Below are 26,053 nucleotides of genomic sequence, written 5' to 3' on the forward strand. Positions count from 1 at the left end.
CCACATGCCGAAGTATCCTTGGGAAAAATACTGAAAACTGCCCCTGATGCTGCGCCATTGGTGTGGGAATTCGTACGTACGTCGCTTTGGATAAAAGCGTCTGCAAATGACTGATTGTAATCGTAATTGTATGACCCACCCTACTCTCTGATTAGCTTCCTGATATTCTTGCCAAACCAACCAACGAAGACAACAATGACGAATAGCCAATCAGAGGCAGTGGGTCATGCCTTTGCCATCCTAGGAAAAAATAATTGGAGCACGCTACCGAATGGTGTGCATCAGAGGGGATTTGCAAGTGGGTATATGCCTGCACCACACCACTGGATGAGGAGCTCAGAGGAGAAACACTGCTCCTTCCTGTTGAAAAGAGTAAGGTGTGGTGATGTGCCTGCTTACCTTTCTACTGAGGACATCAGCAGGCCAGATCTGCAGACCAGAATACACTGAAGGGACTACACTTACATACCATCTGGTCGAGGAACATCTTAGCATGATAGAAATGTATTTCAGAGTCATTAACATTCATACTAACATACTGTCTCCAGCATACTCAGTCAGCATGTACTGCATACTGTCTACTATATGAATGGAACAATTAAGTATGTCATTAACATGAAAACAGCTTTTAGCCAGGCTCGGAATCTCTGAAAACACACAGTACATTGTGGAGCAGTTGAGTATGTCCAGTAAGCTCACGTCTTATGCGTCTTGCTAATCTGTACATCCTGACATTTCTCATGTACACAAAATCCACATACTGCACAGCTGAAACACACTGCATTCTCAGTTTGATGTTGTATTTAATATGCACAGTATTTAGACGTGATTCTGAACACAGCCAAAGTCTGAAACCAGCTTCGACTGGTTCCAGGTGTCTTACCTGTACTGTGACACCACTGATGGGGGTGTGGCCAGAAGTGCATGTTGAAGATCAGACGAAGAGCTGAGTTTAACGTAGCGTCTGATGTCACTTTAAACACTTTTCATTTCTTTATCTCACAGCTGCCTTCATGTTTTTAACTAACTCACTGTCACAGTTACTTGATCAGTCTTTTCTGTGGTGGTGGTGAAGATGAGGATGAGGATGATGATGATGATGATGATGATGATGATGATGATGATGATGATGATGATGATGGTGATGGTGATGGTGATGGTGAAGGTGGGGATGATAATGAAGATGATAATGGTGGTAATGGTGATGATGATTATGATGTTGATGATGATGGTCATGGTGGCCATGATGAAGATGGCGATGGAATGACTATTTCCTGTCTGTGTGCAGGTGAGGAGGTAAAGGATGGAGGTGGAGACAGTGAGGAGAAGAAAGGTAAATGCCCCGCCTCGTGTTGACTGTGTGCACAGGTGTTCTACCTGTCCTGTTTAGGTGAAGTGTACAAACCAAACCTTCACCCTGTGACAGCACTGTTCACCGTGGACTAAGACCAGAGTCAGTCTGGGAATCAGGTTTAGGGGGATGAGGACAAGTCCAGAAAAATAACTACATTAACTACTGCTCAGGCAAAGTATATTCACCTGCTGGCCACAACACGCCTGACCACAGGTGGGTGTTGTACTATACTGCCCTCTTCAGGTAGAGAGCAGTAGCTTGACTCCAGAGGCAGTGAAGTGCATTTTAAAGTGAGACAGCAGCTGCTGAGGTTTGCTCAAGTAGTTAGCTTCAATAGGAGTCTTTTTCTCTATGCTTGGATTAAAGCAGGATTGTGTAACAAAGTGAATTACCAAAAAAGTCATTATTTAAGCAAAATTTTTAAAAAAGTAAATTATTAATACATAAATTTAGTTTATGTTTTAGCCAAGGCTAGCAGTGGCTATCCCAGCTGCTAGCTGTCACTTGATATAGCACTCATACAGCCTGAGTAGTAGTACACAGTCAGGGTGCAGTAATACACAGTGTGTAGTAAGAGTGTAGTAGCACACAATTAGTACTACACCATCGGAGTGCAGAAATACACAGTCAGAGTGCAGTAATAAGCTGTCATACACAGTACAGTTACTACAGTTTTAATTATTACACATTTAAAGCTGTTTCAATGAAATTCCTCATTTCTTTATTTAATATATTTCAAAGAGTAAAACAGATGTCGGATGGTCATGACTCAGTCATGCATTTATTGTGTTTTTCCTCTGTGCTACAGTACATGGTATTCTATCTGACAGGACTGTCACACTGGCTCAAGGTACTCGTTAGTTTCGTTACTCTTTAATGTACAAAGACTGTTGACCTGTGACCTGTGTGTTGTTTCAGAGGAGAAGGTGAAGGACTACAGGTACTACCTGAGGATGTGGGCCAAAGAGAAGGACCCCAAGACAGAGACCATCAAAGACTTGCCCAGGATGAACCAGGTGAGCAGGAGGTCAGGTTCACGTTCAGGTTCGGGTGCAGGTTGAGGTTGAGGAGGAGGTTCAGGTCAGGATTAGGTTGAGGTTCAGGTTGAGGAGGAGGTCAGGTTGGGATTCAGGCTCAGGGTTAGGTTGAGATGCATCTGAATGAGCTCACCTGTCTCTCTGTCTCTGTGTGTAGGAGCAGTTCATAGACTTGTGTAAGACTCTGTACAACATGTTTAGTGAGGAGCCTCTGGAGCAGCAGCTCTATCACTCCATTGCCACTGTGGCCAGCCTGCTGCTGCGAATTGGGGAGGTCGGCAAGAAGTTCAACAACGGCAGCAAGAAGCCAGATGATGCTGCCGCTCAGGCTCCGGCCCCCGACCCTCAGAGGGAGGGCGGGCTCGGTGAGGGGGCGTCAGGTGAGTCTCAGGTGTGCCGGGCTCTGGCTGACGCTCAGCTGGAGCCAGCAGCCCTGCAGACATCAGACGAAGAAACCAAAGACGACACATCTGTGTCTTCATACTCGGTGGTGAGCTCCGGCTCACTGCAGTGCGAGGACATCGCTGATGACACGGTGCTGATTGGTGGTGGTGAGCAGAGGCGGGGCAGTGTGCTGGATGTTGATTGGTCGATCACTTTTGAGCAGGTGCTGGCGTCGCTGTTGACAGAGCCGCCACTCGTTGACTACTTCGAGAAGAAGAGGGACATCCAGAGCAAGATAGCAGCCTGTAAGGCCCAGCGGGCAGTGGAACGTCAGACAAGCTCCGCCTCCGACCACGAACTCACTCAGCATTCTGTTTGACTCACCTCCTCCTGCCCACCTGACTCACCACCACCTGTCCAACTGATTCAGCTGACCTCTTGACTCACCTCGTTCTGCTTACCTGACCACCTGAAACACCTCCACCTGTCTACCCGATGACATAGCTCACCTCCACCTGTCCCACTGATGACCTGACTCACCTCCACTTGTCCACCTTACCATCTGATTTTCCAATATGGATCCTTGATTTAAAGATAATCGGCTGATCTGATGATGTCAAGTTATTATTGGAGCGCCTCTGCTGTTGTGACTGTGACCGACTCAGACTCTGATTGGCTGGTCAGCTGTGCAGAGACAGAGAGAGGAAACAGGTCATCATCCTGATTACGATGATGTGATGTTACCTGTGATGACACACACCAGCCATTACTGTCAAGAGCTTCAGAGTTTCTTCAGGTTTTCTTCTTCATATCTGTTTGAGACTGAAAACAAGTGAACCAGCAATCAGCTGATGAGTCCAGGTGACCATACCTTTGTTACAACTCAGCCCGTCCTGCAGGTGTTTCACAGTCAAGGCCCTTCAGGGACAGGGTGTGGGAGAGGGCTTTTAATGTGAAACCAAGTACAAATAAACACCTGGATCTTCACTCCAGGTAAACACAGGCCCCGCCTACTTCAGCAGAACTCCAGAATTTGTTTTTTTTGTGGTGGTTCAGGAGTTGGATCAGTAGGTGGATCAGCAGATGGATCTGCAGATGGATCTGCAGGTGGATCAGCAGGTGGATCAGCAGATGGATCAGCAGGTGGATCTGCAGGTGGATCAGTAGGTGGATCTGCAGGTGGATCAGCAGGTGGATCAGCAGGTGGATCAGCAGATGGATCTGCAGGTGGATCAGCAGGTGGATCAGCAGGTGGATCAGTAGGTGGATCAGTAGGTGGATCACTAGGTGGATCAGCAGGTGCATCCGCAAGTCTCTTTGCAGTTACATGTGTAGAAACTGTCAGAGTCTCTGCAGGATCAGCTGAACTGAAAACTAACAAACTCTAACAGACAAGAAGGTAAAACAGGTGAACAGTGTGCTGACAGAATTACAGAAGCCCCAAAGTCCCAAAACGTGTTACAACTCACAAGTTAAAAAGTAAAATGATCTCCACAGTCACGTGATTTCTGTCTATTTTTGAGTTGTAATATGTCATTTTCTTAAAAGAAAGAATGTGACTGCTCGGTAAAGGAACGTCAACATGATGCAGACCTGTGAGCAGGTAAACCAGGGTTCAGTCACCTAATAGCAAGACTAAGAGTGAATTTGATAAGTTGATTTTTGGTGGGAACAAGCTGAAATATTCTCAACTTGGGGAAAAAATAAAACTTTTCTCTGTCACTTACATAAAAATGACTGAATGAGGAAATGAACAGTTTCCTGGAGAAAATAAAAATAAAGATGTTTAATGTTCAAATGTTTTAGTTTCCTTCTGTACAGTTCAGATATATTAATTGAATATTAATCATGAGGTTGTATTACCTGAATAAACTTGTGTTTAGGCTCAGGTGAGTTCACACCTGTAGGCGTCACTAAAGCCTTGAATGCCTGTTTCTCATGACATCAGTCCTGTTTACTTTCTGTTGGAAAAAAATGATGTCAGAGGACTCTCTGTTGTCTTCACTGTGTTTATTCACCAATCTGCTTTTAAAATCCATTTTATTGATCAATTATTGATCTGTACTCTGTTGTCTAATAAATACTGAACGAAATCCACTTCTTTCTGTGCTGTTTATTGATTTAATTAAAGTGCAGCCACAGCCACACGTTTAGTTTCTGCACATTTGTCATGAAAAAAGCAGAAACCTGTCAGATGGTTTTATGTGTGCATCATCAGCTCTTTGTTATGTGTGTTATTATATTCTACTAAACACAATTACACTTAAGATTTGTTATATATATACATATATATATATATATATATATATATATATAGGGTTGGGTTAGGGTATTGATGCATTGGTGAGCGTCAGAGCCACTGTCCACGATGAAAGGGTTAGGATGAAACAACTCAGATCCAGGAATACATGATGAAGATACATCCTGAAGAGCCAAGATCCTGTGGGACCACCAGATCCAGACTGACAACATGGTGGTGGCTAACCAACCAGACATCATGTTGACAGACAAACAACAGCAGAGTAATGTATTGATAGACGCATTGATCCGAGAAGGAACACAAGAAACTATTTACAATTATACAAAGTTTTGTATAATTATCTACAAAGGAAATGCTATACAAATAAATAAATACAATATATACAAAGATGTAGTGTAAATGCTAATTTATTCATTATTGTGATTAATTACATTCAGAACACAGACACACACACACACACACACACACACACACACACACACACACACACACACACACACCATATTATGTATATAAACATATAGCTCAATAAATAAATCGTTTGACTTACAACAGAACTGATAAACTGAACCATCTAAACTTTGTTTCCTCTGCATGTTTAACAGTAAAAGCCTTTAATAAAGTGCTACTTCAATCTTCATGTTTATTGTTTTCATCTTATTTAATGTTATCATTACTTTTGCATTGAGTCAGTTCTGTGTGTTGCTCACATGTTTGTAGGTTCATTTAAAAAAGTTGTCCCTGAACACCTCTTCAGGTGTATTTAACCAGCAACGTCATTCAAACTGAATCCTTCTGTTTAAATGAAGCTGTGAGGAAACACGTTTCAGAATCAGGAATCAGAATCAGAAAGCCTTTATTTGTCCCCCGGAGGGGAAATTTCATTTTAGTTTTATTGTTTGAGAAACACAATCGGTGCTGTTGTCCTCCGGCCTGCAGGAGGCGCTCTGCTCTAACACAACAGTCACTCTGCCGCCGCTCTGACGTACAATGTGACGTTCATCGAGATTCAATCAGACCCGGGAAAAAGTCAGCCGGAGGACCGGGAGCAGAACCGGAGCCGTCTAATATCTGTCCGTCATGGTTCAGGAGTTTCACGTCCTCAGGTGTTTTTCCTGTCAGACCTTCCAGGTGCAACAGGTAACAAATACACTCGCGATAAACTGCACTACATGCTAAAGGCTAACAGACCGGCTAAAGGCTAACAGTAGCCTTGAACAGCTAGCCAGGTTACAGAGCAGCGTGTCGGTTCCTTTTTTGTTTAGTATGAAAATGACCGTTTGGTAATTCAGAATTTAATGTGTTTTTAGAAGACAAAGAGTGTGTTTTAGAAGACAAAGCAAATGGGCGTTTTGAAGACAGCTCTTCAAACACAATTAGATAAATAACTCTGTGTGTGTGTGTGTGTGTGTGTGTGTGTGTGTGTGTGTGTGTGTGTACAGTACCAGTCAAAAGTTTGGACACACCTTCATTGTCTTCATATTGTCTTCATTGTAGATTAAGACTGAAGACTTCCAAACTGTGAAGGAACTCTTATGGAATGATGTAGTAAACAAAAAGCGTTAAACTAGCCAGAATATGTTTTAGTTTCCGATTCTTCAAAGTTGCCGCCGTTTGGTTTTCAGTAAACAGGTGTGCCTCGTCAAGAGGTAACTTCTGGAAGTTCTTGCCTTCAATGTGTTTGAGATCATCAGAACCTCTCAACTAAGTCAGTGTTTCCCAGCCACTGTGAGAAATCATCAGGTGTGCCGTGGAAGATTATCCAAGTTCACCTGATTGGTGCTCTAAGGGTTAGAGCAAAAAAAGGTTGGGAAACACTGAACTAAGTAAAGAGGAAAGACAGTCATTCATTACTTTACGACATGAAATTCAGTCAATCCGGAAAATTTCAAGAGCTTTGAACGTATCCTCAAGTGCAGTCGCAAAGACCGTCAAACGCTATGATGAAACTGGCTCTCGTGAGAAGGAAAGGAAGACCAAGAGTCCCCTCTGCTGCAGGGGATAAGTTCATCAGAGTTACCGGCCTCAGAAACCGCAAATTCACAGCACCTCAGATTAGAGCCCACATAAATGCCTCACAGAGCTGAAGGAGACACATCAACATGAACTGTTCAGAGGAGACTGCGTGAATCAGGCCTTCACGGCCGAACAGCTGCAAAGAAGCCACTTCTGAGGAAGAACAAGAAGAAGAAGAGAGGTGCTTGGGCCAAGAAACGCAAGGAATGGACATGAGACCAGTGGAAATCTGTCCTTTGGTCTGTTGAGTCCGAATTTGACTTTTTTGGCTCCAGAGGCCATGTCTTTGTGAGTCACAGAAAAGGTGAGTGGATGCTTTCTACATGTGTGGTTCCCACCGGGAAGCATGGAGGAGGAGGTGTGATGGCGTGGAGGTGCTTTGCTGGTGACACTGTTGGTGATTTATTGAAGTCAGAGCACCTTAACCAGCCTAACTACTGCAGCATTCTGCAGCGACATGCCGTCCCATCTGGTTTGCGCTTAGTGGGACCATCATTTGTTTTTCGACAGGACAATGAGCACAAACACACCTCCAGCGCTACCTTACAAACCTTTAATTAACTGCATCTCAGGAGGAATTTGGGTGACATTGATCAAAGCTCCTAAAAACATTTTTTCAGCACCACATGTAGGAGTGGCTCAGTGAGCAGCTGGAGTTTTGCATCATGTTGAATTGTTGTCGAAAAGGTTTTTTTACAGAGTTTGTTGAACTCACCTGTGTTCACCTGAGCAGCAATGCTGCGTCTGATTGAGCTGATCTTGTTCTTGAATAACGATGAAGTCCTTCACAGTTTGATGTAGAGACCTGTGGACAGATGGGGGCAGCACTGAGCAGGTGGTCAGTAGTAAAGAGTGATATTCTAGAGTTCCCAGCATGCTCTGTAATCATCTTGGAAAAGTGATCCTCTCTTGTCAGACGTGTTGGTTTGTTACAGACGGTCGGGGCTCCTCAGTGTGTTTTCTTTCTCTTTCTCACTCTCTTCATCTCATTAACGCTGTGATTCTCCAGTCTCTTTCACCTGATGCACCCTGTTTGTTAATGGGAGATTTTAATAATTTCTTAAATTCTTAATAACTTCATAAATCTCTGAATCTTCATCAGTATGTCACCTGTCCAACCAGGAAAAATAAGACTCTGGACTTATGTTATGGCTCTATTAAAGGAGCATATAAGGCTTCTCCTGTGCCCCCGCTTGGTTCCTCTGATCACAGCACAATTCACCTCATACCTGTATACAGGCCAACACTCAAGAGGGTCAAGGTGAAGTCAAGAGAGGTCAAGGTCTGGTGTGAAGATGCTGTCACTAAATTACAAGGATGCCTGGACTGTACCGATTGGTCTGTGTTTATGGACTCCACCCAAGATATTGATGAACTTACTGACACTGTATGCAGTTATATCACATTTTGCGAGGATACTGTTATTCCCAAAAGATATGTTAGAGAGTACCCAGATAACAAGCCATGGGTCACTAAATCCCTGAAAGAGGCGTTGAATAAAAAGCATAGGGCCTTCTTAAACGGGAATGAAATAGTGAAAAGAGAGTCCAGGAGAGAGGACAGAGCTGAAATAATGAGGGTGAAATTAAATTACAAAAATAAGCTGGAGGAAGATGGAAGTGGCAATAATTTGAAAGCAGCACGGGATGGAATGAGAAAAATGACAGGCCAACAAAAAAATGATCAAAAGCCAGTTAGGCTCACAGGTTATGACAGTAACAGAGACTTAGCTGAAGCTCTAAATTCTTTTTATTTAAGATTTGACACCCATGACTTTACAGATGATCTCAAGGAATTTGGCAAAATGTCTGCCCCACTCACTGAACCAACCCAGATGTTTGTAGCTGAGGATGTGAAAGCAGTATTTCAGAAAATTAAGACTAACAAGAGCCCTGGGCCGGACTGCATTACAGGGAGGCTGCTTAGGTGTTGTGCAGAGCAGCTCTGTGAAGTGTTCTGTCACATATTCTGGATGTCTCTAGATCAGTGTGAAGTTCCAAAGTTATGGAAAGAATCCATTGTGGTACCGGTGGCAAAAACTAGGACCCCTAGGGAGTTCAATGACTTCAGACCGGTGGCAACCATCACTGGTTATGAAGTCATTGGAAAGGCTGAATAAGAGAGAACTGTTGCAAAGGGTGGGGGAGGCACTCGACCCCATGCAGTTCGCCTATAGATCCAGGATGGGAGTGGAGGATGCGCAAATTACTTTGCTCAACCTCTTGTATAGACACCTTGAGGGTCCTGGCACCCGTGCCAGACTCCTGTTTATGGATTTCTCATCAGCATTTAACACTATCCAGCCATTTATTTATTTATTTGTTCTATTTTAACATGTAGGTCTCAGAGGGTGAGAGTAAATGGTTTCCTGTCAGAGCAGCGCTCATCCTCCACTGGCTGTCCTCAGGGTTGTGTCCTGTCCCCTCTGCTTTACATTCTCTACACCAATGACTGTAGAAGTCAGCACAAGGACAGGCACATACCAACATTCGCCGATGACACAGTCATCATTAGCCTGCTCCAAAATGATGAATCTGAGCATGGGCCAGTGCTGAACGAATACTTCAAAGACCAAAGACATGGCTATTGATTTCAGGAGGAAAGTAACCAACATTCCTGTACAAACCTCCATCAAAGGAAGTCGTATTGAAATCGTAAATATTTAGGGACAGTCATTGATAATGACCTAAAATTTAATCTAAATTCTGATATGGTCTGCAAGAAGGGACAGCAACGGTTGTACTTTCTGAAAAAGCTGAATTCTTTTAATGCTGACAGGAGAATGATGTCTTTGTTTTATAAGTCTTTCATTGAATCTGTTCTTACCTTTTCCCTAATCGCCTGGTTCGGCGACCTTAACACCAGCGACAAAAACAACGCAGACAGCATAGTGAAGGCAGCCGGTAAGGTGATGGGCGTGCCACAGACCCAACTAGCTGTGATTTATGACAGGCAAGTCCTTGGTAAAGCCAGGGCGATGCTGGCAAACACAGGTCATCCTTCCCTCAGGTCGCAGATTTAGAGTGCCCCGGGCTAAGTGCAATAGGAGTAGAAACTCCTTCATTTCCCGTGCAATAACACTTTTAAATTATGATAAATAGGCACATTTAACTTGCACTTTATAGGATGGGTCTATTGTAGTTTTTATTTTTTGTTTTTACAGCCGTGTGTATCGTGTTTGCCCTTATGTCCTTCTATGGTCTGCCCTGACTGGAAAACAAATTTCCCACTTGGGACAATAAAGTTAAACTGAACTGAACTGATTCTGTCAGTCCTCTCAAACCTTTAGTGGAACAAACTATTTAAAGCGCTGGACGTGGCGTTGTTGAAACGTACAGAGCAGTCAGCTGTGACGCTCAAATCATCTCATGGTATTCAAGAGCTCTGCTTCAGCCTGGTCCCGAAGGCTCGTCTTTGAACCAGAAATTCCCTTTTAGTCTTGGTTCTGATTAGTTTGCCATCGAAAACACACACTGACTGTGAGAAAGAGCTCAGTCTGACACTGAAGCGTTGTCCATGTTTAACCCTGCTGTCCAGGAGGCATCCATGCCGATGAGCGACTGTGTCCTTCCTCAAGATCCACCCAATTTCACTTTTCCATTAAAGCCAACTACGAAACTTCCCCATATTTTCATTTTTCCCTCAGATGCTTTAAAAGGTGGTTAAAGGAGAAGCAGCGATGCTGTCATCAGTTAACCATAAATACCACGTGCATCCTGGGGCTTGTACCGAGTGATGTCATCTTTGTTATTGTTACCTGCCTGCAGACGACACGAGAATGAGCTTTCAGTGACACCTGTGCGATGCATCAGATATATTGTTTATGAGAAGAAGATAAGATATATAACTTCATTGATCCCACGCTGTGGAAAGTGAAACTTAGACATGAAGGACAGAAAGACAGAAATATATAGAAGTATGTGATAAACAGTCAACAACCATTTTCTGTGGTGAGTCAGAGTCAATAAATTGAACAGATTTTTCATTTTAACCCAGAGGTTAGGACATCACTTCCTGCTGTTTTACATCACTTCCTGCTGTTTTACGTCCCTGTTTTGCTGTTGAAAAGGATGATGGTCTTGACATATTAAACGTTTTCTATCTAAGTCGCTCATATTTTTTGTTTTTTTGTCTGCTCTCTTATTATTAAGACTATGTGACTCCAGACTGACTCCAGGTGTGTTTGCCCTGTGTTTTGTCTGTCAGGTGAAGAAGGTGAACAGGTGGACGTGCAAACTGTGTGGAGAGAAACAGTCGCTGCTGAAGGTCAGCTGGTTTTTGGTCCCTGATCTCAGGGTGGTGCGCAGTAGTTATGAATTCATATTGACGATTTTATTGATATTGATGCAGTTAATATCTGCTAATATCCAAACCTTCAGATCGCAACAATTTGTTGATTATTTTCTCTATTCATGGATGAATCATGAGTCTATAAAATGGAAATAATCGAAAATGCCTGTCAGAGTTCCTCAGAGTCTCCAAATGTCTTGTTTTCTAATACAATAATGATACAAGATGATGAAAACTCAGAACCACAGGACTGCTGTCAGCAGGACATCAGAGTCATGAAGACAGAATGTGTTTTTACCTGTGTCACCCCGTTGGACTGTGTGCTGATTGGTTGACAGGAGTTTGGGCGGGGCTCTGGGGCCGACTGCAGACGCCATGTTCAGAAGCTGAACGCCATGAGAGGAGCATTGATGGAGGAGCAGGAGCACAACATCCAGCTGCTACGGTAACCAAGCTGTCCTGCAGCACACTCCTTTAAAACAGACGTCCATCAGCCTTCAGGGGACATTTCATGTGGACGTCCAATTAGTATTGATGGTAAAGGTAGTCGACACCTTCATGTACCAGGATGCATTGCACACATCGCCATGTGTCACCACTCCAGTAGTCAGTAATTACGTTGTTCCTCTCACTCAAATGTTTATTTGTAAGTGAAGTGAACACGGTTTTGTTTCTGAGCGGCAGCGTGCTCCACACCTGCCCACAGGTGGAGACCGTAAATCCAAACCCTAACCCTGAACACCAACTACGTCACATCATTAATGACATCATCACATCACGGCGCTGGAAGAACACTCCGCTCTCACTTTAGCTCACTCACTTACTGTTCACATGAAACGTGCCGAAGATCCCGCCCAGCTGTTCTCACCTGGGTCTACAGGTGAGAACAGCTGTTTACTTACTCAGGTATTCTGATGCTCTGATGGTTGTTAACAGGACGCAGGTTGAGGAAGACGGGGAGCCTGAGGACCACAGAGCCGACCAGGTGAACCCCCCCGCCTCCCCCCACACACACCCTGTGTATCTGGTTTAGTGTTCAGAAACGTGTTCATACTCTGAGCTCTGTTTCTGTCCGGTTGCTTTCAGGTGACCCAAACTCAGGTGAGCTGCTGGAGCAAATACCTGGACACACCAGAGGAGGCGGAGCCAGCAGAGGAGGAAGAGGAGTGCGTTTTGATGGACGAGCAGCAGCTCCATGGCAACGGCATGATTGACAGGTGTGACTTGAGAGAGTGTGGAGTTGTTACAGGCCGAGGCCACCCACCTGTCAATCAGCAGGTAACCAACTTGTGAGAGGTGGGCCGTGTTATGTGAAATGCACTTTTAAAAAGTCAAATTTTATTTCTCATCACAGACACTATTTAGTTTCCAGCTGAGCACAGAATGAGTGATGGCGTTTCGCAAGAAGACAGAAATAGATGAGAAGAAGGAGGCGGGCCTCTTGACTCAGAGGCAGAACCACTCCTCTGATTGGATAAATGTGCCAAAGTTTGAGATGACTCATCAAACACATTTTCTTCCAGGAACATAATGAACAAAAAGTTAATCACATGTCATGATTTTTAACCTTCCTGTTGTCTGACAGGAAGTGGAAGAGAAGACGAGGATGGACGGACGGAAGAGAGGACGATCAGACACCTGAGCAGGTGACATGCTGACATCACCAACAACATTACTGCTAACGAAACTTATGCCACTGGACTTCCTGTTAGTCAGTGACAGAGGTGGAGTCTCTGCTAAGCTAAGCTAACAGTTTAGTATCTGCGTGCTTTTCCACATCAACCAGCAGAGGTTTGACTCACAGCTGTTAATACATCAGTAAATTAATATTTTTGGGTGTGAACATACAGGTACAGGTGTGATGATGATGTCACAGTACGGTCAGGTACAGGTGTGATGATGATGTCATAGTACGGTCAGGTACAGGTGTGAAGATGTCACAGTCAGGTACAGGTATGGGGCTGATGATGTCACAGTCAGGTACCGTTGTGGGGCTGATGATGTCACAGTCAGGTACCGTTGTGGGGCTGATGATGTCACAGTCAGGTACAGGTGTGTGACAGTAAGAACAGGACTCCAGCTCCACAGAACATGTTGGACTTTTTCTTTAAACAATCAATTTAACATTCTGACTTCTGTCTGCAGTCCAGCTGGTCCAGGCTGACAAAGAACCCTGTCAGACCATCAGCCACAACCAGACCCACCAGTCTGAACCACACCAGTCCTCCCAGTAAGAAGAGCATGAATGCTCCCAGTGTGAGTGGCGGCCCATTGACCAGGTGGGCGTGTTTCCTCCGTTCTGACTGTAAGGTGAACGAGGAGGGGGAGGAGCCTTCAATCAGTGGGTGGACTCAGTCAGTGGGCGGAGCTGCCTTGCTGTCCTGTAATGACATCATCCATCACAGCCCGCCCCCTGTCCAGCCCCGCCCCCTGCTTCCTGTTTCCTCCATGTTCGAGAGCGGTGAGGACTTCAGCTTTGACGAGTTTCTGACAGCTGACAAGTTGTAAACCAGTCAATGAATCACTCAATCACTCAATCAATGAAATATTGATCGGTTCACTGAATGTGTTCTGTCTACCATGATTTTACTGTAGTTTTATACTTTAGAGTACTTTTCGCAGTACTTTTCCTCCTTTGTATGTTTGACTGTTAAATAACAAAATGGGATAAATGAACAGATTTATTGATCAGACGAGATTAAACTTTAACACGTCCAACAGGCTCAATTCTGCATGTTTTTATTATTCAGATGAAGACAGAACAGCAGCATGTCAGTAAAAAGAGAGTGCACAGTAATCAGTTAAAGTATTGATTAATGAGACAAAGCATTGATTAATAACAGTAGATGACAGATTAGAAATTCAGATTACAGGAAACAACAGGGCGTATAAATCATGCTTCGATGTCATTGGTTTAGTATAGATGATGTGTCAGCAGTGACATCACGATGACATCAGGGCTGGTGTGGGCGGGGCTGTTTGGCATACTGGATGGCGTCGAGCGCGGCGCCGATGTCGAAATTTTTGGCCTGAAGAAGACGAGTCAACCAGCCGCCTTCATCGGTGAAACCCATCGAAAGCATGAGAGACAGAGACTCCACCAGGCGGGGGTCGGCCTCTGTGGGGGGGGGGGGGGGGGGTCAGAGGTCAGCAGGGACACCGTGCACAAGAATCCCACAGATAAGGGGAGGACATGGTCTTACCTTGGGGCAGGTGGGGGTACAGAGCGGCCTCCTTCAGACCCGTTGGACCCTGCTCTTCCGGTAGGAAGACCTGGTTCTGGTCCCTTGGCTGGAGGGACTGCAGCTCTCCAGTGGAGGGGTCCACCTCTCGGGGGCTCAGGTGAGTCCACTCCTCATCAGAGTCTCTGCACACCTGAGGGGCAGATTCACACTTTACGATGGTCTGAGCAGACTAATGAACCAGCTGCTTCGTTTCCATGGTAACAGTCAGACTTTAGCAGGTGAACCTGAGGTACTGGCCACAGCCCCCCCCCCCCCGGACTACAGCTCAGCCCCTCCCACCCCACCCTTTCTGATTGGCTGGGCATTAGAGATGCTGCTGATGTCACAGTTTCTGTTGAGTTCAAATTAAAAATGGACAGATACTAAAGTTTCCAAAGTTAAATATTTCATTAATAAACACATCAAATCAAAGATCAATAAAATATAAATAAATAATCAAACTTATTTTGTTTTGTTCCTTCACACAAATCACTTGCATTATAGAACTGATAACCGTACATATGAAATATTGATTATTGGAACTTTTCACTATGAGTAAAGAGATTCTTGACTGATGATCATCACCTGTGTGCAGTGCATTGTGGGAGACTATTGTCCATCACCAGGACAATAATAATAATATAATAATAATAATAATGATAATAAATAAATGAAAAACTGAACTGCGTCAACTTTCTTAGGAAAATGTTGCTGAGGTTATGGGGCCACTGCAGAGTCTTGAAAAGTCTTTGAAAAGCCTTGGAAGTTACTAAAAAATTACATTTTGAGTCACAGCTTTGGAAGTTCATGATCAACTGACCTTTGACCCCACACTGGCTCTGCCTTCACTGTCAGCTCCACCCTCACTGCTGACCCCGCCCCCATGGTTGGCTCCACCCTCACCACTGGCTCCGCCTGTCTCCATGTCTCCCTCCACCCCCCCACTCTGAGAGGGAGGGCTCACCTTCGTCCTCTGGCCCTCATGTTCCACATCAATGTCCACATCGATACCTGTACACATACGTGACATCACTACCTTGCACCTGTTCACTCACAGCAAACAGCTGCCAATCAGAAACCTGGACTGATCTCAGGTGTTGACAGTGACATCACTCACCCAGCGGGCTCAACATGGCCGCCACGCCCTCGCCGATGTTCTTTAGGAAGTCTACGTTGGCCTGAGAGGCTACAGAGACAGGTCAGAGGTCAATGATGATGTCATTAATGATGAACAATTATTCATGATCAATAGAACGTTCAGCTATCAGTTTATTGATTCCAGTTTAGTAAAGAAACCGAGAATTACAAACTCATTATAACAGAGTTTCTAACCCTGACCAGAGGGGGCGCTGCCTCCAGCAGAAGGTCTGGAGGATCCAGGCTGATCTTGGTCCTGGTCCTGGTCCTGGTCTGCACTCAGGTTCTGAGCATGGCTCAGGTTCTGGTTCCACATGCAGTGTCTCATCCTCTTCATCCACTTCCCCCGAGGAAACCACTGCAGCAGACGGTAAAGGAACAGTTCACCAAAACATCCCCACAGTCACAGGTTTTAAGTATCTGGCCACGCCCACCACTGATGTCACACAGACCAACCACGACCAAAATCGATAAGTTTGTCACCTTAAAAGTAGAATATTGAAGTATATCGAGCCTGCTGAACTAAAGAAACACAGTGAGCTGATGAATCCGTAAATACAAACTGCACTCAACCGGACATCTGCTCTGTAGTTCCTCTGCACCTTCATCATCATCATCATCATCATCATCATCATCGTCATCTCACAGATGTTTTCTGAAAACAGTTCTTACACTTCCAGTTACTGTCTTAATTATTGATCTTTATCTCAAAAATCAGCTAAAGATGAAAAACATTAAAAATGCTTAATTAAACTGGTTGAATGAGTCAGAACAGTAAAGCTTCCACTTGTCTAACTGTGAAGGAACAAATCCGTCAGGCTCATCTCATCAGCTTCAGGGTCGTTGGGTCAGGGTTGTTGGGTCTTTGGGTCGTTGGGTCCTTTGGTCAGGGTCTTTGGGTTGTAGGGTCGTTGGGTCAGGGTTGTTGGGTCCTTTGGTCTGGGTCGTTGGGTCAGGGTTGCTGGGTCCTTGGCTTGTTGGGTCATTGGGTCAGGGTCATTGAGTTGTTGGGTCCTTTGGTCTGGGTCGTTGGGTCAGGGTTGTTGGGTTTTAGGGCTGTTGGGTAGTTCAGTCGTTGGGTCATTGGGTCAGGGGTGACCCTTGTCTGGTCTGTTACTGAAGACGAGAAGCACCCTGTTGAGGCTAAAGGATTTTTACATTTTGAAGAAGCTGGTTTGGGTCTAGCTAACTCAGCCAATCAAATGTGTGCATTCTGATAGCAGGGATGGCTGCATCCAGTCAAAGTGGGCAGTCAGCACGGTCAGTGGCTCTTTTCCCATGATGCCCCTCACCTGCAGCGGGTGCCAGATGGGCAGCAGAGCATGCTCAGTGTGCGTCCCTCGAGCCTGGCAGGCGGAGCACAGGTCATAGTTCGGACAAACCGAACACTTGAAGCGAGTTCCCACCACGGGACCGTCACAGCCGTCACAGGTGACATTAGGGTGGAGGGTAGGGGGCGGGGTCATGTGAGGGGGTGGGGCCTGAGGAGCTCCAGGTGGTGGAGGAGGTGGGTGGCCAAAGATGAAAGGAGGGAAGGCGTGAAGAGGAAAGTCTCGACGGTGCTCCTTCTTCTCTGAAAGAGTTCAATCAAACTTTATTAGAAACAAAGTTTGCACAGTTTTGGTTAAATCCCTTCTAAAAAATGTTTCTTCATAATACACTGATTCTGTGTTGTAATTGGACTTTGAGAATAAAAGCTGGTCTCTAAAAAAAAAAAGTTTCCTCCAATAACTTTTTTCTTTTCCACCTTTATCAGTGACAAAGGTGACGTTCAGGTGAGGTTGTGTGTTTCTACCTTTGATGAAGAGGCGGAAGGTGGAGTCCTTCATGCAGGCCAGACCCATCATCAGCTCATCATCAGAGGAAAACGCCACCAGGTCTCCATCTTCATCTGAAATACGCACACATCATCATCGTCATTATGTCACATTTAACTAATGGCTGGTTTCAGTTAGTTCATTTCCAAGTTTTTACATTTTCAATAGAAAATCAAGCAGCTGTCAAGTGAACATGAACGCCATAAAGTAAAGTAAACCCCCCAGCAGGTGTCAGTGGGCACACCTGAGTTCATACAGAACTTGTAGCTTCTATGTAAAGCATCATTTTGGGGGTTTTGTCTCAAACACCTGAAGTGATTTCACTGTGCGGAACTCCCCCTAAAAAACAGGTGATTTTAGCTTCACGTTGATTTCATGTTTTTACGTTTAGAACTCCATGAAATGTTGAAGGTGAACTTTTGCTACTGAAGAGTTTTGCTTCGTACCTCTGTAGTACATGTTGAAGCCGTTGTTCTTCAGATTACTGAACACTCCTGCAGTTTTCCTGCTCAGATACTCGAAGCTGCAGGAAACGTCCTGATCCACAGCGAACCTCCGGACCTCTTTCACCGACTCGTCTTTACCCAACAGGTAGGCCTTCACCGTCACCGACATGTCGTTCCAGGTACTGGGCACGCGGCAGATTCTGAACCAGACTTCGACTTCCAGACACTCAAAGTGAGAAAGTTTGTGACGCAGCTTTAAATCCTCTCTGCCTCCCTTCTGTTTACTTCCGTGATCAACGTCACTGTCGTCAGGAGAAGTAAATATTGACGCGGCCTCTCATTGGTCCACTGACGGAGTCCCGCCCAGCGGACCAATGAGAGGCTGAGGAGTGACTCTGCACTTTCATGGAATTCCCCCTCTGAGTCACCTGACCAATCAGGTTTAACCGGAACGAAGTTCGTCTTAAAGAAAATAACGCTGAGTCATCGTTACGAGGGACACGATGGAGGATTTTTGATCAAGTTCAGACTCTGAAATATTTAACAGCGACGTGTGAAATGGTTGATAAGCTGTTAAATCACCTCAAAACAGCTTAAATATGTGAAATAAACCCTATTATTTTCCTCATGAATCAATCTGATCTATAAAATATCAGAAACTGTTCAAAGTTCAAAAAACAGCAGATATTCACATTTTAGAATCTTAAACATCTGATTTAATCAATTACCAAAACAATTTCTGTTGAATCAATAAATCTACAAATCAATTTAGCTCTATAACAGATCAGAAATGTAAAGTTTAAACAAATAAGAAATATAACTTAATGGACCAGTTCATGTTTTAGTTTAGAGAATATTGATCAGAAATACGATCAAACGTGTAAAAATCAGATCATTTGAATATAAATTTGGGATTTCTGGTCAAATGGTTCCACTTCGAATGCTTTGAAAAAATTAAATTGAAATAGATATAATGACAATGAATCTCGATCATACGTCATTAAACACGTGAGAGAAATTATTTACAAAACGTAAATTAGTTCAAAACAAACAAAAACAACAGATTCAAAACATCTGAAAACAATTTCTTTGCTTCATTTTGTAAACAGTTGACGTTCATTGTGTTTATGGGATTCTGGATCAATAAAGTTATTGATCTGTGTTTGTCACTCTTTGCTCATGACTTCAGATATAAATCGGTTTTATTTTGGGATCTATGAGCCGTCTTGTCTTCTTCTTTTTGTTGTTGTTCTAGAAGTTGCTCAGGTGTGACATCACCCTGTATGGGAGCAGCAGCCAATCAGCAGCAGAGCTTGTGTCAGGTGACTGTGAGTCATCAGTCTTATGACCTGCTGTGAAGAATCTGAAATGACTCATGAACACAAACTGATGATACAATAAAACTGCAGGAGGGTCTGACATCCCAGAATGCATCACTGTGCACCGACAACTGCTGGAGGACGAAATATTAAATAAACAGAGAAAACAGCAGCAATAAATCAACGTGGACCTAAATACTTTTATTCTGTTACTTAAGTACCGTCCTTCCATTTTCTGCCTCTTTATTTATCTCAGATTATTCATACAACTCATCATTAGAATTATAGAATAAAGGACCCAGATTAATAAAATAAACATCTTCTCCAGCTGCTACATTAAAGTTAAAACAGTCATAGTTTTAATCCAATATGTTTCATTCATAGAGTATTTTTATTTTTGGTGTTTGGTTGTTGTTGCATACAACTACATACTTCTGTAAACTACTGCACAGGTCTGTGATACAACCACGACTCGTCTGGACTCGCTGTAATCAATCAAAGAGAATCAGTCATCAATAATCAAACTGAACTCACTGACAGCAGCTTCATGTGTTCACAACGCGGTGAACTCGCTCCATCCTCGATGAACAACTGATTCATATCCAATCATGATCCTCTCACCTGTGACCAATCAGCCTGTTCACCTGTGGAATGATCCAAACAGGTGTTTCTGGAGCGTTCCACATCTTTCAGCCTGTGAGACGTGTCGCTGCATCAGATTCACAATCAGCAGATATTTACAGAGATCAATGAGAAACATGAAATGAATTGACTGTTTTCAGGTGAGTTGATGTCAGAGAGGATCAGATCAGGTGATCACTTCCTGTTTGACTGATGTTTCACAGCGTCACACCTGTTAGTGTCAGGATTGAAGTACACAGTTGTAGTACTTCATACTGCATGTGGGGTTAGAACAGTCACTTTAAATTCTAGCGCTGGAAATAAAATTTGACATTAAAAGTTTTTTTCATTTTGATGTTTTTCAGACAATTTTCTGATTTTACTTTTTTCAGTGAGTTTCTTTCCTGTCCCCTCCTCTGCAGGTCCACACCCATCCTCTGACATCACCACACACCTGTCCACAACTTTGGAAATCATTCTTAGTGTTTTCAGTCCCAGATTTTTTTTTTTTCAAAGCTAACATTTAGCCCACGTCACCGTTTGATGCTTTAAACTGAACAACGAGCTGCTGCTGTCACCTGCTCCGTTAAACACCTGTCTACATGCTGTTTCTGGTGGTGCTGGTGTGCGTCAAGTACACCTGTGTGCTCTCGCCTGGATCTGTTCGTGATGATGTTTCAGTTTCAGATGGAAATAGAAAAAAATTCACAGAATTCAATAAAATTTATTTCTACTTTAACACGTTTTATCAGCCACAATAAAAAACAAGGTCCAGCCCAAAAAAGAGACAAACAAAAACAGAATTCTGAGCTGAAAGCTGAAGAATAAACTGTACCAAAGATATTCAATATGATCAATAATATACAGTAATCAATAAAGTCAATATCACTCAGAATGCAGCTCTGACAGAAAGTCTTTTGTTTCAACAGAAAAAAAATCAGCAGCAAAAAAACTGACTGAATGATGTCATTGATGATGTCACTGAAAAAAGCAGCAGCTCAGGTGTGTGATGATGTCAGAGTGATATCAGACGTAGAGGGGATGGTACTGCCGGTGGGTCAGTCTCTTCCGACAGGTAGGACAGGTGTGTGATGATGTCAGAGCGTCTCTCAGACACTGGCTGCAGAACACGTGACCGCATTTCGTGGAAACGAACAAACGGCCGCTCTCTATGATCTGTGAAGGAAAGAACAACCAGCCAGTCAGAGCACAGGATCCTACCTGCTGTCCAGGTGTGTGACAGGTGTGTTTGAGCCTCACCTCAGAGTACGAGTCCAGACAGATGGGACAGCTGATCGTCCCCGGAATCGACCTGAGGCACAGAGAGAGACACATACGGGTAGTTAGCAGGGAGCAGTCTATTACCTGGAGCTGATTTACAGGGTTTACACACACACACACACACACACACACACACACACACACACACACACACACACACACACACACACACACACACACACACACATTTACATATATGCAGTAACATGCATGCGTTGCCAGCCCGCGTGGACGCCTGCGGACGTCTCAGGACGCCATCACTGACGTCTTTAGATGGCAAACACTTGTTTGCTGTACAGAAGCTTTAAAAACAACATTAGCTGGGATCAAGCAGATCAGTCTATTACCTGGATGAGCTGTTGGTATGTAGCGATGACATCACTGTGGTGTTGAGGACAGAGGGCGTGTCCTCGTCTTCATCGCTGCTGACGACGTAACTCTCACCTGTGGTGACTCTGCTGTTCTGAGGACCTGATGGAGGACACCCAGACAAACGTTGGACTGTTTCTTCAGTGAACCTTCTCAACATGTCGACTGAAACTCAGACAGAATGAAGTTTTACCTTCGTCCAGCAGCTTGACCGTCGCAGCAGAACAAACACAAAGAGCAGAAGAAGAAGTTTGGTCAGTTTTCTCTCGAACAACAAAACTCAGTGACCCACTGTGTGCATTTCTTTGTGTACTCTGTGTCATCCTTTGCAGTAATACTGCAGAATTCTCAATACGATCAAATACTTGATGTTGTGATAAGAGTAACATTCCGACGTGATGACGTCACACCGTTAGCTCTGAACACAGCGGCTTCAGTCGCGGTGAAGCGCTTTGATTCCACAACATCAGACGCACAACAAAACACGGTAATATGTAAGAAGACGCAGCGCAGGACGGCCGAGTTGTCCAGAATATCTGCTGATGGTAGAAATACCTCGAAGTATCATCGTAATATTTTAGGGCCCTATCGCCCGAATCTACAATGTGTGTACGACTAGTGTGTATTAGCTCTTACCAGCACTGAGTCGTTGTTGGTCAGGTCGACCACTGCAGCTTCTGATCCCTCACGGGTCAGATCCACCACCTCCTCCACACCTGAACACACACCAGTTATTGATTATTGATCAGATCTGACAATGCTAATCAATAACAGAGCACCGATCTGTACTGACTGTCCTCAGTGTTGTCCATCACATCGATGGTCTCTGTGTGGGGGTCAGGGTCACCAGCAGACGTCCTGCTAGTGTTAGCTGGTCTGTTAGCTGGTCTGTTAGCTGTCCTGTTAGCCGCTCTCCTAGCTGCTCTGTTAGCATTAGCCCCTCTGCTGGTCTTGGTGCTGGGTCTGGAAACCAGAGGACTTCCTGTGGTCCTCTTCCTCTGAGCCTAAACACACACACATCATATCACAGACTCATGACATCACAGCAGTGGGCTGGGCTTCATTCACCTGAACAGGTGACAGCTTTCTCCTGTCTGAGTCACCTGCTGCACTTGCCACCTGAGCTCCCCTTCCTCTCCCTCCCTACGGTGACCAAGAAACTCAGAAAAAACACTTAAGTCCTTCTGTGGAGTCAGTGTTTGGTTTGTCTGTTGTGGGCTCCTGTAGAAACATGGCGGACTCTGTGACGAGGAGCTGCTACCTCTGTAGAGATGAAGAGCTCAGAAAGATCATTAAGAGCTCGGACGATCCACCAACGCTCAAGATGATGTTTGAATGGCTGCAAAGATTTTATTTTTATTTTCATTCATCTTTATAGTATATTCATCACTAACCGCACCCCTGTGAGCTGGCGGTAGTGAGCTCAGTTAGCCGTGCAGCCATCAGCTAACTGGGATCTGGAGGGCGGCCATTACTGGCGAGGAAAAGCGAATATTTTAACATGTGACTCTAGAACAGCTGCTGAAAAGACGGTTTGATGAGTTCGTTTCTGTTGAGTTCGTTTAAATTCAGTAAAAGAGGGAAACTTGAATTTTTCTGATTGATAATGTGTGAAAGAATGTTTCCCTTACTGACATTTTGAGAGCTTTAGAAAAGTAAAAGAGGGCCGATGACCTCTCAGAAAGTGGCATCATGTGACAGGACGGGCCACGGCTAGCTGGTTAGCATGCTAATGCCAGCAGACGTCTAACATAACGTAAACACAAATACCATTTTTAACTTTAATCTGGGAATGTTTTAAACTAAAATTCTGACTTCCATAGTACATATTTCAGCTCTAAATAAAGTTGTTTGATGCATTAAATTGAATTAAATTAATGAGTTTAGTCAGATAAAATCTATCAAACACTTCATAAAATTATGAAAACACATGTTCAAATTTATTAAATATCATTTAGTTCCATTTAAGACTTCTGCTCCTGAACATGAGTCAAAATTTATTTCACACTCTCTGACACAGGCCAGTGAACCAATCAGCTCACTCATGAAACATGATGTCATCATGATGTCATCCTTCCTGCTCAGCTGTTTTGTGAAAACATCTCAAGGCGACACTTTGAAGCACTGACCTCAGGTCAGATCTGAGTAAAGGCGACTTTGACAGAAACAGAACTTTACATCATTGAAAGAGAAGAAGTTACATTCTGTCTAATTAGAGTTCATTTGTTAATATTTAGATATAAAGAAAGAAAACTTACAGAGCTGCTCATGTCGAGACCGAAGACGCTGCAGAGGAGACAGAGACAGACAGATCAGACAGTCAGTTCAACGTTATTTCTAGAAGCCAATCACAGCAAAACCTGTGTTTGATGACAGTAAATCCAAGAGACTAATCGATTTTCTAATCAGCGTTCTGCTGAACGAATGATCTGCTGAAGGTATGTAGGCTCCCTACAGACAGAACCTGACCAGAGCAGGTGTGCAGCATCAGTTACCATGACGACCTAGACAGGTTAAAAGAGAAAATCCAATATCTGGCTGTGGGCTCAACATACCTGTTAAAACATTAATCTGCCTTTGTAGTACCAGACTCTTTAATCTACAGACCTAATAATTCCCCAATGAGTGGACACGACGAGGAAATTCCTCCTTTGACAGGAAGAACCCTTGAGCAGAACCAGGCTGTGGGTGGGCGGCCATCACAGAGACAGAGATGCAAACCAACAACAAGAGCAGCTATAAAAATGACAGAAATATGGCTAATAATAAGAATATACTTAAGAATAATATCACTATATAATAATTGTATATGCGTACTTGAATATATGGTAGTAAATGGTAGTATTTGTACATAAACACAGCAGACCTCAGAGTCCATCCGCAGATGGAGAAACAAACAGCGATAATTCAGAGTTTCATCTGTCTGACTGTAAACATGAAGCCCTGAACACACCTGACGGTTCTGTTAGCATCATGCTAAACAACCACACAGCATACATGTCGTTAGTTAACATCAAACACACTGACGTTAGCACCCAGCTAGCTAGTAGCCGGCTGTAGCAGGTGTGGTGCTCAAATCTGTTCTCCTTCATAAAGTGTCTCCTGTCGCAGTACTCTCTCATAATTGACGTTACTTAAAAAAAAAAAAAAAAGTAATTCGACTTTTAATCGGAGGTTTCAAAGTACCGACGGAGAAACACATTTTTTTTACACAACACCGGTACCAACAGTTAGCGGTTAGCATCGACCAATCAGCAGATCTTCACTCACCGTCAGTCTGTTTCTCTCCTGTTAGCAGTTAGCCGCTGTGTGGTTTAACGGGTTTAACGGCTGCATTGACGTTCACAGACATTACAGCCGAAACATAAACTGACTGATTTATTCAGGCCGAGCAGCTGATGCTAATGTTCCCTCTTCCTCCTCCTCCTGCCTCTCCTTCTTCTTCGTCTTTTTCTTTTTCTTCTTCTTCTTCTTCTTCTTCCCTCTCTAAACAGCTTATAGGTTAATTACCGCCACCTACTGGACTACTACTACTACTACTTCTACTACTACTACATGTAGCTCTGATGCGGCATATTAACGGTATTATTTAGATCCAGCATACACACACGTACACACTCACATACACACACACACTCTCTCTCTCTCACACACACACACACTCACTCACTCACTCACTCACTCACTCACTCACTCACTCACTCACTCACTCACAGTCTAATATTTGCAGTATTTGTCAGGACTGGTTAACATTGTGCTCATGTAGTACTGATGCAGTATATTTACAGTATTATTTCTGCCCAGCATACCAAAGCCAGACAGTGTGTGTAGCATAACGAAGCATGTTTTATTGCTCTATGCTGCGTATAATCCTTGTCAGCTTTCTTTAACTTATCTTAACTTAAAAGTGAATTTAATTGAATTTTCCTCCGGGCGCTCCACATTTAGCCAATAAAGCGCTTCAGACTGATGTTTTTGCCTCCTCTTCACCAAACTGCATTCATCTCTCTGCTTTTCTGTAAAATACTGGAAAATGTCTTCATCTTCTCCACAGACACCCAGAAATAATCCTAGATTTCATCATATATATTCATATTGTATTATTAATATTGATATCAGATTACAACCTGTTGTTCAAGCCAGTGTAATTGACAGTGCTCTGCTGTACTCAGTTTGATCATCAGTTATTGATGAGTGTTAATTGGTTATTGATGGAGGACCATTGATGGGATCACCTGGACTCTGCCGCATCAGGTATCAAATTATTACTGTGCAACTGTGTGAAAGCCCGCCCACCTCTTGTCTACCTGCACAGGTAGAAGTCAGTGTCAGAGTGTAAGCGGGAAACGAGAGATTTTCAGCAGCGATGAATAAAATCAGGAAGTGGCTCAACAAACCAAAGAAGGTAAAAACTATACAAAATACTCCGTGATGTATGCTGTGATGATGCTTCCTTTTATGTTTCATTGTGCAGAAGTTTTGTTAAAGTCAAACAGTC

At 43.8% G+C, this 26,053-nt stretch overlaps 4 protein-coding genes across 5 annotated transcripts in view; 2 read left to right on the forward strand and 2 right to left on the reverse strand.

Moving 5' to 3' along the window:
• Window positions 1-4,867, forward strand: part of LOC139331128 (TBC1 domain family member 9B) — a 28,671-nt gene extending 23,804 nt beyond the window's left edge. Inside the window, exons 21-24 of one of the 2 annotated variants that reach the window (XM_070962463.1) lie at window positions 1,289-1,333; window positions 2,273-2,370; window positions 2,549-3,196; window positions 3,237-3,330. In XM_070962463.1, the coding sequence (XP_070818564.1) occupies window positions 1,289-1,333; window positions 2,273-2,370; window positions 2,549-3,154 (749 nt within the window). In that variant the 3' untranslated portion in view covers window positions 3,155-3,196; window positions 3,237-3,330. Of the gene's footprint in view, window positions 1-1,288; window positions 1,334-2,272; window positions 2,371-2,548 lie in introns of both variants that reach the window. The other variant, XM_070962464.1, reaches the window with a different exon arrangement.
• A 1,160-nt stretch (window positions 4,868-6,027) lies between these two features.
• Window positions 6,028-13,869, forward strand: mrnip (MRN complex interacting protein). The gene is made up of 6 exons (XM_070962229.1): window positions 6,028-6,175; window positions 11,258-11,317; window positions 11,680-11,786; window positions 12,278-12,326; window positions 12,428-12,619; window positions 13,469-13,869. Exons 1-6 carry the CDS (start codon window positions 6,116-6,118, stop codon window positions 13,847-13,849), a joined length of 849 nt encoding a protein of 282 aa, XP_070818330.1. The 5' UTR covers window positions 6,028-6,115; the 3' UTR covers window positions 13,850-13,869.
• A 195-nt stretch (window positions 13,870-14,064) lies between these two features.
• Window positions 14,065-18,251, reverse strand: sqstm1 (sequestosome 1). Its single transcript, XM_070963272.1, has 8 exons — window positions 17,966-18,251; window positions 17,498-17,593; window positions 16,995-17,275; window positions 15,904-16,060; window positions 15,683-15,751; window positions 15,386-15,576; window positions 14,545-14,716; window positions 14,065-14,459 (listed from the first exon to the last, which is right to left on the reverse strand). Exons 1-8 carry the CDS (start codon window positions 18,132-18,134, stop codon window positions 14,296-14,298), a joined length of 1,299 nt encoding a protein of 432 aa, XP_070819373.1. The 5' UTR covers window positions 18,135-18,251; the 3' UTR covers window positions 14,065-14,295.
• A 1,412-nt stretch (window positions 18,252-19,663) lies between these two features.
• On the reverse strand, window positions 19,664-23,888 carry rnf4 (ring finger protein 4). Its single transcript, XM_070962652.1, has 7 exons — window positions 23,814-23,888; window positions 22,349-22,559; window positions 22,192-22,271; window positions 21,749-21,761; window positions 21,534-21,657; window positions 21,166-21,217; window positions 19,664-21,081 (listed from the first exon to the last, which is right to left on the reverse strand). The coding sequence occupies exons 1-7, from the start codon at window positions 23,823-23,825 to the stop codon at window positions 20,932-20,934; spliced, it is 642 nt and encodes a 213-aa protein (XP_070818753.1). The 5' UTR covers window positions 23,826-23,888; the 3' UTR covers window positions 19,664-20,931.
• Window positions 23,889-26,053: the final 2,165 nt, after the last annotated feature.

Source organism: Chaetodon trifascialis, chromosome 5 (assembly GCF_039877785.1).
Source record: "Chaetodon trifascialis isolate fChaTrf1 chromosome 5, fChaTrf1.hap1, whole genome shotgun sequence".
NCBI classification, from domain to species: domain Eukaryota; kingdom Metazoa; phylum Chordata; class Actinopteri; order Chaetodontiformes; family Chaetodontidae; genus Chaetodon; species Chaetodon trifascialis.